General features: G+C 36.9%; 1 protein-coding gene across 1 annotated transcript; it reads left to right on the forward strand.

The window, feature by feature from the left end:
• The first annotated feature begins 4079 nt into the window (after positions 1 to 4079).
• LOC102921027 (olfactory receptor 8B8-like) lies at positions 4080 to 6188 on the forward strand. The gene has a single exon (XM_006998034.3). It carries the CDS (start codon positions 4151 to 4153, stop codon positions 5117 to 5119), a length of 969 nt encoding a protein of 322 aa, XP_006998096.3. The 5' UTR covers positions 4080 to 4150; the 3' UTR covers positions 5120 to 6188.
• Positions 6189 to 14220: the final 8032 nt, after the last annotated feature.

Below are 14220 nucleotides of genomic sequence, written 5' to 3' on the forward strand. Positions count from 1 at the left end.
CCTCCACCAGAACCCTTGATTCTGATAGGTTGACCTTAGGAACACTAGTTGTCACCTGCTGTATACTCCCATGGCCTTTTGCTACCAGAAGCTCTCAATACTTAGCCTTACTGGAGGATGTCCCTGAGCCTGGAGGACTGACTTTATCTAAAAGCTGTCTCTAAATCAGATGTCTGATTCTTCTTTAGCTTGACACTTGGTACAGATTCCTGATAAGAACACTTGTGCTAGGAGTTGTGCTATAGGAATCTACTGCCACAAACAAAACCCTTTGATAGGAGACTGCCACTTAATGCAAATTAGGGTTTGTTCCCAGGCTCTCTAGTTCTACATATTCCTTATCCTCTGGAATAAAGTTGAACTGATTCATGGAAATCTGGCTCCAGGAGGGCTATCTCTGTTTGTGCTCACGGGATGTATACAAAGCTTTTTTTTGACCTTCTGCCTCTTTCTCCTCATGGATTGATGGCCAACAGACCAAGAGGGAAAGAGCACCCCCACAAATCACTAAGTTCTGACCACTGTGGGACCCCAAGGAATGTCTGTCCTGTGGGGCACATTTCAAGTTTGCCCTAAGAAATTTTTGGTCCTCTGTAATTTTGGTGAGTCAGGAATAACTTTCCTTTTTGCTCTCTGTCTCCCACCATTTTTTTCTGTTCCTACCCATTGCCTGTTATAATTGCCTCTGCAGCTCCCCTTACTTCTCTCTCTCTACTACTAGTCATTTTCGCCTGTACCCTTTGGCCAGAAAAATTTTCTGAGCACTAAAATTGGCTCCCAATGGCATTCTAAAAGGAAGAGAACTTTGATTTTGACATTTAGGCCCTTATTATAATACACTATTACAGATTTCCCTCTGATCTGAGTATAGGCTAGAGGTGTGGGAAAAGAAGTTGGGCATTTTCAGCAAATCAGAATGACATTCACGTATGGAAGCTATAGGTTTATTGTTTTCTCTGAAATTAGTAACTCTCATCTGGGGTTCATTTTGATGGTCTCTAGGTGTTATCTGTGGCTCTACATGCCTTACAGATGTCACCCAATCCACATTCTTATCTATAAGTATAAGCATTGGCACTATGTAAGTTTTTATCCCTGGAATATATATTATGTGTAGTATCCAGTATGTGTTCTTTGAGAACTTGGAAAGGATACTAATTTATTCATTCCTCTCTCTATATTTATAGAGCAACCCCTACATATGTCAGGTTTAATTGTGTAAAGTACTTCAGAAGTAGCTCTGAAGAAAACAGTCAATATCCCTTGGATGTTATGGACTTAGATTAAGAAGCATGTATGATATGTATGAAAGCAGACACTATAAACAAGAGTATAAGATTTCATTTAGAGATGGAAAGTATAGAGAATCCATAGTATACAGGACAGGTTTTCATGCTCTTCTCTTTGGAGCATTTTCCACATGGGCAGGAATAAAATGTAGGCAGTACTGGAGCACAGGTGATGTGCAGGAAGAATGGGGAATACCAGAGCAGGAAGGATTGGGTCAGGCAGGAGATGGGAGGGCAGAGTAGAGGAGGGAGTTTGAGGATGGATAAGTAACACTAAAGACCTTTGAGAGAGTCATGTGTAAACTACTATTGTACAAATTCTTGAAATATCTTCATGTCTAAAATGAGTTTAAATTGAAATATATTATAATTTGGAGACAGTGTTCCTACTGGACACCACCAGCTATCAAATGAAAACCTAGAACCAGGAATGAGCTACCTTTTTTGGAGTTATTTGTCACTTGTATTCCCAGAGATATCCAAATATTATAGGCTATTTATTGTCACTGCTCTTGACTATCCCAAACTTGATGATTAGATCCTACTTTAGAAGACACCATATATTCATGTCATAACATGGAGAAATAAAACTTGTGTCTATCTAGAACTGGCTTCTGTATTGTCTAGCTTTACAAAAAATTCTTTATTGACACAAGTACTTTTTTGTGCTCTTTTTTTAATCTTTGTTAATTTCAAACATGAAAACAATAGACTTAGATTATATAAACCTACATACAATTCCAAAGTCTGATCCACTAACTCAAACACAGACCTGACAAGAAGGTGTGATAATTTTACTTGCATTACATAAAGTCATACTAAGCATTAATTTCCCTGAGCATGATTTAAAGACTGATGAGATACAAATCCTTTCCTGACAGATGTCTCTCAACTGTTCTATGTAGTTAAAGATATAGCAGTATGTATCATTATTTGAAAGTTGGTCATGTCTTATGTAAGAAGTTGGGAGGTGAATCTGGTATTGTCCAGCTTTTACAGTGAGTGCTATATGTGCTATCAAAGGAGAAATGTAATAATATTCAATTTTACCCAGATGTGAATCATAAGAGCTCCAGTAAAGGCTGACCTGGCAGGACAGTATTGTCATACGCATTGTGGGAGTAACCAAACACTTTTGTATTGGATTTCAGCCTAGCTCTACACAGTGCTCATTCTTAGCAAGGTTCTTGGGGCCTGAGACTAGATAGGTCATAGGTCCTAAAGAAGTTCCTACGATTATTTCTCTGCTATGGATATAGTGTTAAAATAAACCCTAATAAATTTCCATTGTACCTTATACCCATAGATTAATGCATTTCTCAACCTTCATCAGAGGTGCTTCTTTGGGCAGTAGATCACAATTAACACAGACATCCAAAACTGGTCAAGACATAGATAATAAGAGACTGTGAGTGCTCAGTTCTACATGGGACCTCCCCATCATATCCCTTCTCTCAAGACTTGGAGATTATAACAGAAGTAGGACTGGAAAGACTGTAGGAGCCAGAGGTGATAGGTGATTACACTTGAAATTGTGTTTTCAGAATTTAGCAAATCCACTGCTCAAATGCACTCACAGTGGTTGCAACAGTGTGCAAATACCTGTGTAAGACCGAGGCACCCAAAATCCAAGCATGGAGCGAGGATATGGTCATAAAGTTCCACCTCTAACTGAGGAACTGTTGGTAGATGGTTACTTGTATAGACATAATAAATTTTCTGCAAAGATGTGCCTCCTGAGAGGCTACCTAAACTGACATAGACATCCCTACACTCATATACATACTGGAAGTACTGAGTGGACTCAGTGGGTAAAAAAAAAAAAAAAAAAAAAACAACAAAAACAAAAACAAAAACAAAATTGTAAGAGTAAAGAGCAGATGAAGTAGAGAGGGAATAGTGCCCGTATAATGATGTAAGAATTGCAGCGAAATAAATCAGGGTGAATTCAATCAAAACTCACTGTATATGTGTATAAAAATGTCAAACAATAACAATAAAACAAAACAATAGTGTCTACCTCCAATAAGCCTATGCCATTACTATTGAACTGGTTTGGAAGCACCATGGCAACAAAGCCTGATCTCTGGGGGAAAATAGCTGGAAAACATAAGCCTTTCAGTTTTTACTAAGGCCCCTAAGATTACAATCTAATAAAATCCTCTTGGGTCCATTAGCAGGTGGCCCTTGTGACATCAGCAGATTCTATTTACCAACTCTTGGGAGAGAGAGGACATCTGCGTAAAGCCACAGCAAGAAATCATGATCCACAACTCATGACTTTTCAGAATGCAGAAGAATGACAGCCCTGGCTTCTTCAGTCCAAGATTAATTTCCCTTATCACCAAACGGCCAAACCTAATTACAACAGAAAACAACATTTCTTTCCCGGAGTTTTAGACCTTACAGCTCATCTGTGCTACATGTTCTTGCCCCTCTGTGAGAGTAGAGAAGAGATAGTAAGGTGACTTGTGAGTTCCCCATGGACAGAGGTAACTGTTAAATTGGATGCTTGGGTTTTTTTTTTTCCTCCAACTACTTCCAAGCAATCCAGTGGGTCTTTGATGTGCCGTGTGTCTTCTTTTTTTGAGATGACCACTGAGCCTGAATTAGGAAGTGGATTGTCAAGGTAGGAGAAGAACAGAGATGCTGCAGAACTAAAAATGATCACTGGCTCCCTGAATATTATACTTAAGGAAATGGCCTTTCATTTATTTGTGTTTATTTCTGTATGTGAACTCCCATAAAATGTAGAAACCAAAGGCACAAGAAGTGTGTGCTTGAATTTATCCTCCTATTCTGGTTTTTAGTCTCATTTTAATGGAGTAGTTTGGAGGAGGCTGGGATTTTATTTTAATGTTATGATTTTTACTGTTCTTATAGATACAACCTGGAGAATAATGACCTTAGGTAATGACTCTTCTGTGAAGGAGTTCATCTTGCTGGGCTTGACACAGCAGCCAGAGCTCCAGCTGCCTCTCTTCTTCCTCTTCTTGGGAATCTATGTGGTCTCCATGGTGGGGAACCTGGGCTTGATTGTTCTGATCATTTTGAACCCTCACCTGCACACCCCCATGTACTACTTTCTCTTCAATCTTGCCTTCACAGATCTCTGTTACTCCTCTGTCATAACCCCCAAAATGCTGGTGAGTTTTGTGAAGCAGAACATCATCTCCCATGCTGAGTGCATGACTCAGCTCTTTTTCTTCTGCTTCTTTGTTATTGATGAATGCTATATTTTGACAGCCATGGCCTATGACAGATATGCTGCTATCTGTAAGCCCCTGCTTTACCAGGTCACCATGTCCTATAAGGTTTGCCACTTGATGATGATGGGTGTGTATGTGATGGGGTTTGTCGGTGCAATAGCCCACATAATTTGCATGCTGAGACTGACCTTTTGTGCTGGCAACATCATCAATCACTACATGTGTGACATACCCCCTCTCCTGAAGCTCTCCTGCACAAGCACCACCATCAATGAGCTGATGGTGTTCATTGTTGTGGGTGTCAATGTAACAGTGCCCAGCCTGACTATTTTTATTTCTTATACCTTGATCATTTCCAACATCCTTGGCATACATTCTGCAGAGGGTAGGTCAAAAGCCTTCAGTACCTGTGGCTCCCATGTAATAGCTGTTTCTCTTTTCTTTGGTGCTGCAGCATTCATGTATCTTAAACCTTCTAGTGCATCTGTGGATGAAGATAAAGTATCTACCATTTTTTATACAGTTGTGGGCCCAATGCTGAATCCTTTCATCTACAGTATAAGGAATAAGGATGTCCATATTGCCCTGAGAAAAACTCTGAAGAAAAGGATTTTTGCCTAAGTAGAACCTGCATTTGTTATGGAAGTAAATCTTAGAACTTGTGATATTTACAACTTGGGGAAGAACTGCCTAGAGTCCACTGATTTGACCCCTAGTGTTGTAAAACAACCATGAAAACAACTAAAATAACATAGATATCCCAGAATCAATGATGAGAAAAGTGTAGAACCAATGTTAGTTAACATTGTGCAAATTAACTTAATTATTTAGGAAATTTCAGAAGTAATGACAGTGAAGGATGATTAATCCATCACACTCTTAGGACAGAGAGAACTGTTTATTCTGTAATTTCCCAAACTCACATATGTCTTTTTCAGTATTGAAAACTGAACAAACACATTAGTTCTGTCATCTACCAGTATGTTACACTCTAGCTTAGAATTCACAAGGATTTAAGAACAAAACACTAGGTGATATTTTGATCAGAAACAGATAGGTCAAAAGATTTTTTAAATGTTCACATCTTTTTTTTTTTAAACTTTGTAGTGTATGTTTGATGTTTGGGGATCATACTAGGCCTTCTTGCATGCTAGGCATGCTTGCATGTTCTTTCACTGATCTACATCTTAAGTACCACTGTGGCTTGGGTACATGTAGAGGTTTTATGTGGCTGTGCCACTGAAATACTGATTTTAGTAGTCGTAGAGACAGTGACTCACTAATTCATTTAGTAAACCTCTGGGAAGATTTGTAGGAGATTTCTTTTGAAAGGTTCCTTTGTTTTACCAAAGGTTCCTATATGGAGGGAAATTTCCTTTTCACTCTGTTCTTCTCTCTGCAGTCTTAAATCAGTTTAGTAAGAGGAGGTGATGAGTCAATTGTGATTCCAGTGCTTGAAGACTAAAAATAAAATAGCAATTTTGGTCATTCAGGATATAGGGAACATGTACTGGGTTTTCCATTCATGGACTTGAGGACTGGACTGTGAATATAGGGACTCACTCTGTTTTCACCGGGAAGAATTTGACTAAGCAAGTTTACTATGCAATGGCTACCACTATGATTTAATTTTCAGTTACTGTACTTAAGAGATCTATGAAATAAATTTGGCTCTGACCTGAAAGCTCCACTGGCCCAAAGACAGATAGATTGTTTAGAACCATTCCTGAACAATTTAACGAATCTGTTGTTTATCATAATGGTCACAATGTTAATTGCTGCTTCTGCCTCTGTAAACAAAGCTGTTTTTTCAAGATGACTTGGACACCTGTAAGACATATGTTTGCTAAAAGCTTGTGATTGCACTTAGGCAAAGGTGTGTGCTTGTGCTTAACTGGAATGCAACCTTCTGATTGCAGGATGTATGTCTACAAATATATGAAATGTAACCTCATGCTTTGTTTTTGGCTTTAATTCTTACATCATGGGAGTTCCCAGTCCCATATATAGGTCTGTCAACCAGTTTCTGCATAAAAGTCTTTCCTTTGTTAAAAATAAGTTTATTTTTGGTCATACTGGTGAATCTCTGAGTGACCCTAGACCCATTAAAAACGTATCATGGGTAAAGCTATTCTGTCTTTTCCTCAAATAAATTATGTAATCTTTATTTATTAGCAGTCTGTTCTTTCTATTTAATAATTTTGCCTTCATAATGTCTTAGATTTTTATATACAATGATGGAGTTTATTGGAGGGCCAAAAAAGACCGAGTATTTGTTCTATTTTAGACACTGATGTATTAGGCTTTGGTCAAATATTAAAAATACTTCTATGAAGAAAGGTGAAGATGCTTGCGATCTCAGAAGTCTACAGACTAGTCAGGTGGTTAAATATATAATTTTTGTGTCTGTGAGTTTGTATCAGACAAATGATATACAATGTTTTGAACAAATGTAATTGTGCTGAGAATAACAGTTTTATCTCATCTTGGCTGGTAAGAAGGGCTCTTCCTGAGGACGTAGTTGGTGACCTGATTGATGACGGAGTTGTTCACAGAACATCTAAGCAGAGGAATGAGCTTAACAGAATATTAGAGGCAGGAACAATCTTGATGATGATGATGGATTCTTAAGGGAAACAGGTGAATGCTACAGAAGAGGCTAGACCAAAAAAAATCATGTATATATATATTAAACTGAAGAACAATACTTGCACATATTTAAAGGGCAAAGTCTTATAAAGTGTCATATGGTGCTGGAGAGATGGTTCAGTGGTTAAGAACACTGACTGCTCTTCTAGAAGACCCAAGTTCAATTCCCAGCACCTACGTGGCAGCTCACATCTGTCTGCCATTCCAAGATCTGACACCCTTACACAGACAAACATGCAGGCAAAACACCAATGCACATAAAATAAATAAATGGGTTTTTTATAGGAGAAGGATGGCTCAGCACTTAAGAGCACTGACCAATGTTCCAGAGGAACCAGGTTCAATTCCCATGCTGTCTGCTGACCGATCACACCAGGATAAAAAAAAATAATAATAAAGTGATATATATTGTTCACCTGTAAGACAAGTTGAGGGGCTATGGCTATGAGAACAAGGAATATTGACATTTGGGAAGAGAACACAAATTCTAAACTCCCAGAAAGAGTAGATTGTTTTCAAAATGGCATCTGAAGACTGCGTTCTTACAGATTAGAGAGGGAGAAAAAGATGCTCATGGCACACTGCTCATTACTGTCTTACCTGCCAGCTAGAAACACTGCAGGATGCTGAGCTATTATTGAGTCTTCTTGTGTACTCCAGGTAAGAATTGTGGTGAGCAACAGAAGTGCAGAGTGACCTTGGTGACTAAAGCATCATGCCTCATGTTTCCCTGGGTAAAGAGTTTTGTGATCTCATTCTGTGACATTCTAAGTTTTCATTCTCAGTATATTCAGCCTCCTGACTGAATCTGAGCACTCAGTATTTTCATATCCTGCTTATTTATTATTTTTGGTGTAGAGAACATTTGAACACTTATCCTTTAATAGCATACATTTTGGTGCCCCTGCTGATTCCTCATTTATAGCCTCAGGAATGATGATTCTAACTTGCTGCAAACCATGCAGAGTCTCACCAACTGATCTATCCAAGTGTGTTTCTCTTAGATATGTTTCTACTTGTCTGCTGTTCTCCTTTTATTTTTTTGTTTGTTGTTTTACCGATTTTTAATTTTTCCTTCTTTTCATGTTTCTTCAGTGTCAATAAATTTTCTACAGTATCCCTTTTCTTTCAACTATGTAATGTCACTTGTACGCAACCATTTTTTGTCTGGTGGTATGCACAGATTCATTTTATCCAATACAAAGTCCACTGCCTATATCAGCATAAGACCATGCTGTGTCTGCTTATTTTACTTAAGGACAGCAGCACCATCTACGTCTTTTTCTTGCATATGTTTTCTTTCCAAGTTAACCCACGGGGAGGAGGGCTTTGCATTCTTTATCTCAAATTGATTTCTTTCCTGTTTTGTAATAATTTTGTATATGCATTTTCTTATTTGATGGGTGTATTTTCTACATAGACATTAACATAGATAAGAGGTGACATAATTGTCAAAATTTCAGTAATTTTTCCATTAACTTTGCTAGCAGTTCCTTTTTTAATATTTATGTCGTCTTTATTTATTTTTCACTGACATTATTGGCATATATCCAAAAATCACATAGGAACTATTACATGTAGTAAAAGATTGGAACCATATTGAATAAATCAAATACATTTATATTTAACACTGTTATGACAAAAGTAATGGCAGTTACTACCTATCGAGTTACTGTATGCTAAACACTGTTTTAAGGACTTTAAAAAAACACTCCCTTGAATCCATGATGCTACTGTTATTGCTTCTCTTTTACAATGAGGAAACACACACACACACACACACACACACACACACACACACACACACATATATATATATATATATATATATATATATATATATATATATATAAGATCTGCCTGATAAGTGGAAGTTCTGAGATTTGATCAAGCATAAAATGAAAGCATTTTGCTGCAGAGCCCATTCACCTAACTACCACATTAGTTACTTAGAATAGGTGGGACTTACATTAGGAGATCCTTAAGAAGTTACTAGCATTTTGTGCTAGAGGATTTTAGCTCCAAGTTTGTAATGGAATTGTTTGATTTGTTTAAATGAGGATTTATTTTTATAGTTATTTGAGCATTTATTAGATTTATTTCTCTGCCAAAGTTTCTCAGACCCCACAATTATGACAACATATCAGATAACTGATATTTATCATGAGTATAATTGAAATTGTTACTTTAGGTCCCTGATATGTGAATTGTATCTGTGAGTTTTTGTAATGTTACATTCATTCTTGGTTAGAGAATACCCATTTCCCTGTCACATGGATATTTATTATTTTTAAAAAATGAGGCTTACTTGTGAATAATTGAACCATAGCTGGACTTAAGCCTTATTGATACAGTCTTTGCATGCTCTTGTTTATGAGTTTGACTCAAGACCAGAATTAACACTTCTCTTTCTCCCTGCATTCCCCCCTCCCTCCTTCCCTCCCTCCCTCTCTTCCTCCTTCCCTTTATTCTTATGATTTGCTATCTCTTTTGCTATGGTATCTCTGTCATAAAGAAGTGAAAAAATATGTAATGCTAACATTTTTAAAAATAACCTTAAATATTTTAAAAAACTATGTGAACTTTAAAGACCACACAAATAATAATGCAGATGTTAATCTAATATTCATTATATATCTGATGAGGAAATGGAAGGAAAGAAAAATGAATCCCAAAGAAATAGTAAGAATTTCTGGAATATTATTTCACAATGTTTCAAAAACGAAGAAGTCTATGAGAATATGGACTCAGTCAAGATGCCTATAGCAGAGAACTTATCCATAAGGGTTTCATGGCCAAATAAAAAAAATATACATTTCTTTACAGAAGTCTCATAAAGTGCACACATGGTGAGCTACAAAATGACACTTTTTATTCATTGAAATTAGCAATTGTTTTTTGGTCATCATGAGGTATAGGAATTTGCTTAAGCTTTCATGGTGAAATATGTATTTAAGAGGCCTCTTAGATGCTATGTATTTGGAAAGAAAAAGGATTTGTTTATGATATAATCAAATAACAATTTGTATTACATAATATAATGAGAAATTCACTGAGACTGTTTAAAGGGCAAGGAATTTATTATTGGATTCAAAACTCACTACAGCACGAGAGATTTATTGCAGTTTCCTGGAAAGCTGAGCTATGCTCCATGCTGTTCTTCTGCCTGGTCTGTCTCAACATCCAACAAGGATGAGAGAGAGAGAGAGTGCCTACATTCACCCCAGGTCTTAAGTGTCCACCAGGCCACGCCCTTGAAGTGGCATGCACTTCAAGGTCATAGGCAGGTGGAGCATTTACCTGCTGCATCTCTAGGGGTGGTGCTTCAAAGTCACAGACAGAACAGCTACCCATTACATCTCCCCGTTTTGTCTAAATAAGAGAGTTCCAACCTAATACAAAGCTGTAAACAATAGGAACAATTATCAAGGATTGTCCAAGAGAGGGGAAAAGTAATAACCTAAACAAAAATAGAATTACAACTAGCAAGAATGACTTAAAACGAGAGTCACATACTAAAATAGAGATGTCCAGAACATAGGTAAGTGGCTTGTTACAGAGATTATTACAAAAGCTGTTCTATACTGAAGAATGTGAATCTAGTATTTAATATGTTCTAGTTAAGATAAGAAAAGATTGTAACTGTAACTATCTAGTCTTTAACTCCATCAAAGGACCTGAGAAGGAACATAATAATACCTGAGAAAATGCAAAATTCAAGCAAGCAATATCCAAAAATCGTGGGAGAATAGACAGAGACAGTTGGTATCCTGGACAGTCACCTAAAGTTTCTCAGCACTGTTGGGTTATTTAATTTGGCTACAGGCCTAGAATACCTGACAGACCATTTTCAGAAGCAGGAATTTTGAAAGACCATCTTACCCTGTCTTGGCAAAGTTCAGTAGTAGCTTTTCCTTGTGTCCTGTTTGTCCAGAAAGGACAGTGATCATACTGTTAGTAGTTGAGGCAAGGGTATTATTTCTCCCATCAGGGCATTTTGCATCAAGAGGAAGGCAACTTCCAAATGGAGTGTCTTAGAAGCCCAACATTCTCTCATGATCAGATGGGTGCTGCCAGGAACAATTATGTCTCGTGTCAACAGAATTCAAAGTTATCAAAACATTTAAATGCCATATTCTTTAGGTCTATGAAGTGTTTGAAGATTACCTATCCATCTGACCTATGGTTCTGCAAATCTGGACAACATAATTAACATAATCATAGAAATGACAAGCATGGGTGACTATAAATCTGCAAGTCTTCTCTGCCTAAATAACCTGAGGACTAAGGCTTTACATTAACAAGGTAAATATCCTGTAAAAAATGTACTATATAAGGACAATGACTTCAAAATTGTGACAATACACAGAATATCTTAAACAGAGGTAGAAATGTATAGTGCAATATGCAATATGACAACAATATCCTTAATATGTATCAATATACAATATATCCTAAACAGAGGTGGAACATATATACAGTATGACAAATATAACTTTACATTTGTATCAACATGCAAAATATTTCGAACAGAAATAGGAATATATGTACAATATGACAAATGCAGTTTTGTCAGTGCTCTTAACCTATGAGCCATCTCTCCAGCCCCAAATGTAGTTTTGTATTTGTATCAATATAAAAATTATCTTAAATATGAATATAAAAATAGTCTACAGTTTTATCAATGTACAAGAATCTATATTAGTACAAATTTTCCAAGGTTGATGGTTTGCTAATTCAGTTTACTAACAGATATGTGGTGATATTTTATGTGTGCTGAAATGTGGTGATATTTTATTTGTGCTTTAATAAATAAAGCTTGCCTGGAGATCAGAGGAAAAACCAAGCCACTATAAGTAAACACAAAAGTCATGCAATGTTAGCAGATGCCTTTAATCCTATCACTTGGCAGGCAGGAATCTTTCTGGATCTCTGTGATTTCAAGGCCACACTGGAAACAGTCAGGTGTGATGGCATATGCCTTAAATTCCAACACTAGTTAACCATGGAGGTCTGGAGGTCTGTACAGATAGACAGGAAGTAACTTGTAATTGAAAGTTGGTGAGGTACGGTTAGCTGTGGCTGTTCCTATTTCTCTGATCTCTCTTAGGCTTTAACCCCTCTATCCGGCTCTGTGTTTTTTTTATTTAATAAGACCACTTAGAAATTCATCTACACAGATATAATAATCTACTTTAATATCCTATTCCTATCCATTCCCCTTTTTCTTTTCAGAAGGAAAATACTGAGTCTAAATTTTATTGTTCCACTCCCAACCCTATAACTATTTATACATAACCCTGAGAAAAAAGAAACCTTTGGGAGAGGGGTATCATTTTCTTAGAATTGCTTTCTGCTGTTTAGGGAGCAATGGTATCTCTGTCGGGTCCTGTAAGAGAGTTTAGATCATTAGGTCTCTGTAGGACTAGCTGCAGAGTCTGTAGCCAGTCTCAAAATAATGGGTAAAGTTGTCTGAGATTCTTGCTAGAAGTGTAGTATGGTGGACCATATCATCTTGGAACTGTTCTGGAGGGTTTTAAGTCCAAATTTGATCATTGAGTAATGTTCTTATGTACAATGACATCATTTTGGACTGGGTAGAGTTGTAGACCCCATCTTCCTTCTGGAGACTTCAGAGATTGCTATTGGAAAGACTTATTTTTCACTATGGAAAGCTTGAACATTATTAATATAAAAATGGAAAGTTTGGATTTATGCTGCTGAATAGAGAATGAATTCTCAGAAAGCAAGGACTAGCAAGGAAAAAAATAGAGTCTTTACAACAGTGGTCCCTACATTATTGGTTTTCTTCTATCTCATACCAGTTGGCTCTTCCAATATGAGACAGAATCCCCTAATTTTTCTTTTAGCAACATGCTTGGTTTTAGAGAAGGAGAGAGCCACATTCCAACTCCAAAGCCAGCTTTATTTATAATTGAATCGGGACCACATCTATTCTAAAGAGATATTGATGTTAGACAGTGAGATATTATCCTATAGTGTATATTGGTACCAATAGGTCTTTCCTTTCTGCTGTAGCTGTCTAGGTGTCCAAGGCCTTGTGATTTCCAGAAGATGTGTATTTCTATTATCCTATAGAGACAAAAAACAGAACCCTGCACTGACCCTTGCTTGTTGAGTTTCTGTTACAACTTGTAGAATTGTCGTATCAGTGGATGAACTATTATTTCTCCTCATCAAGGGGTTTCTCCTGTTTGAATTGAATTTTTATTAATTTGTTGGTATCCAAAGCATTTCTTCTCCTGCAGAAACAAAAGCAAAACTCCTTCCCCAACATAGGACATATCCTGGTTTCCATTCTGAGGTCAACACATCTTTGAAGTAAACTGGTTGATTTAGCTCAGGAATTTTTTCCGTTGTTCAATCTCTCTCTGCAGCTGTTATCCCTTTTTCAACAGCACTGAGAAAATTCAATGTTAATAAAGCATTATGTAATCTATTTCTAGGGGTCATTGCTACCTCTTTCTGTTTATTTAGCATATCCTTTGAAGTTCGATTAGATCTTTCTATGACTGCTTGGCCTGTAGGATTGTGTGGTATATCTGTAACATACTTTATATTGTAATAAGCCAAAAAAATTGTCACATTTTATTTGAGACATATTCTGTATCATTGTCAGTCTTAATTTGTATAGGCAGTCTCATGATGGCTATTACTTCTAATAGGTGTGTAATCACAGAAATTTGGCCTTTTCAGAACTCAAAGAAAGTGCCCATTGAAATCCTGAATAGGTGTCAATGGCATGGTGTATATATTTTAATCTTCCAAATTCTGTGAAATGAAAAACATCCATCTGCTGATTTCATTTCTTTGTATACCTTTAAGTTTGCTTCCTGCATGTAATGGAGTTTGGTTATAGAAGGAACAAGTAGGACATTTTTTTTTAAACAATTTCCTTGACTTGTTGCCAAGTGATAGAAAAGTACTTTTTCAAATCTCTGTGATTTACATGGTGTTTCTTTTGAAATTCTGAGGCTTCTAGCATATTGCCTATTAATAATTTATCAATCTCATCATTACCTTGTGCTAGAGGACCTGGCAGGCATGTATGG

This window comes from Peromyscus maniculatus, chromosome 7, assembly GCF_049852395.1.
Source record: "Peromyscus maniculatus bairdii isolate BWxNUB_F1_BW_parent chromosome 7, HU_Pman_BW_mat_3.1, whole genome shotgun sequence".
Taxonomy (NCBI): domain Eukaryota; kingdom Metazoa; phylum Chordata; class Mammalia; order Rodentia; family Cricetidae; genus Peromyscus; species Peromyscus maniculatus.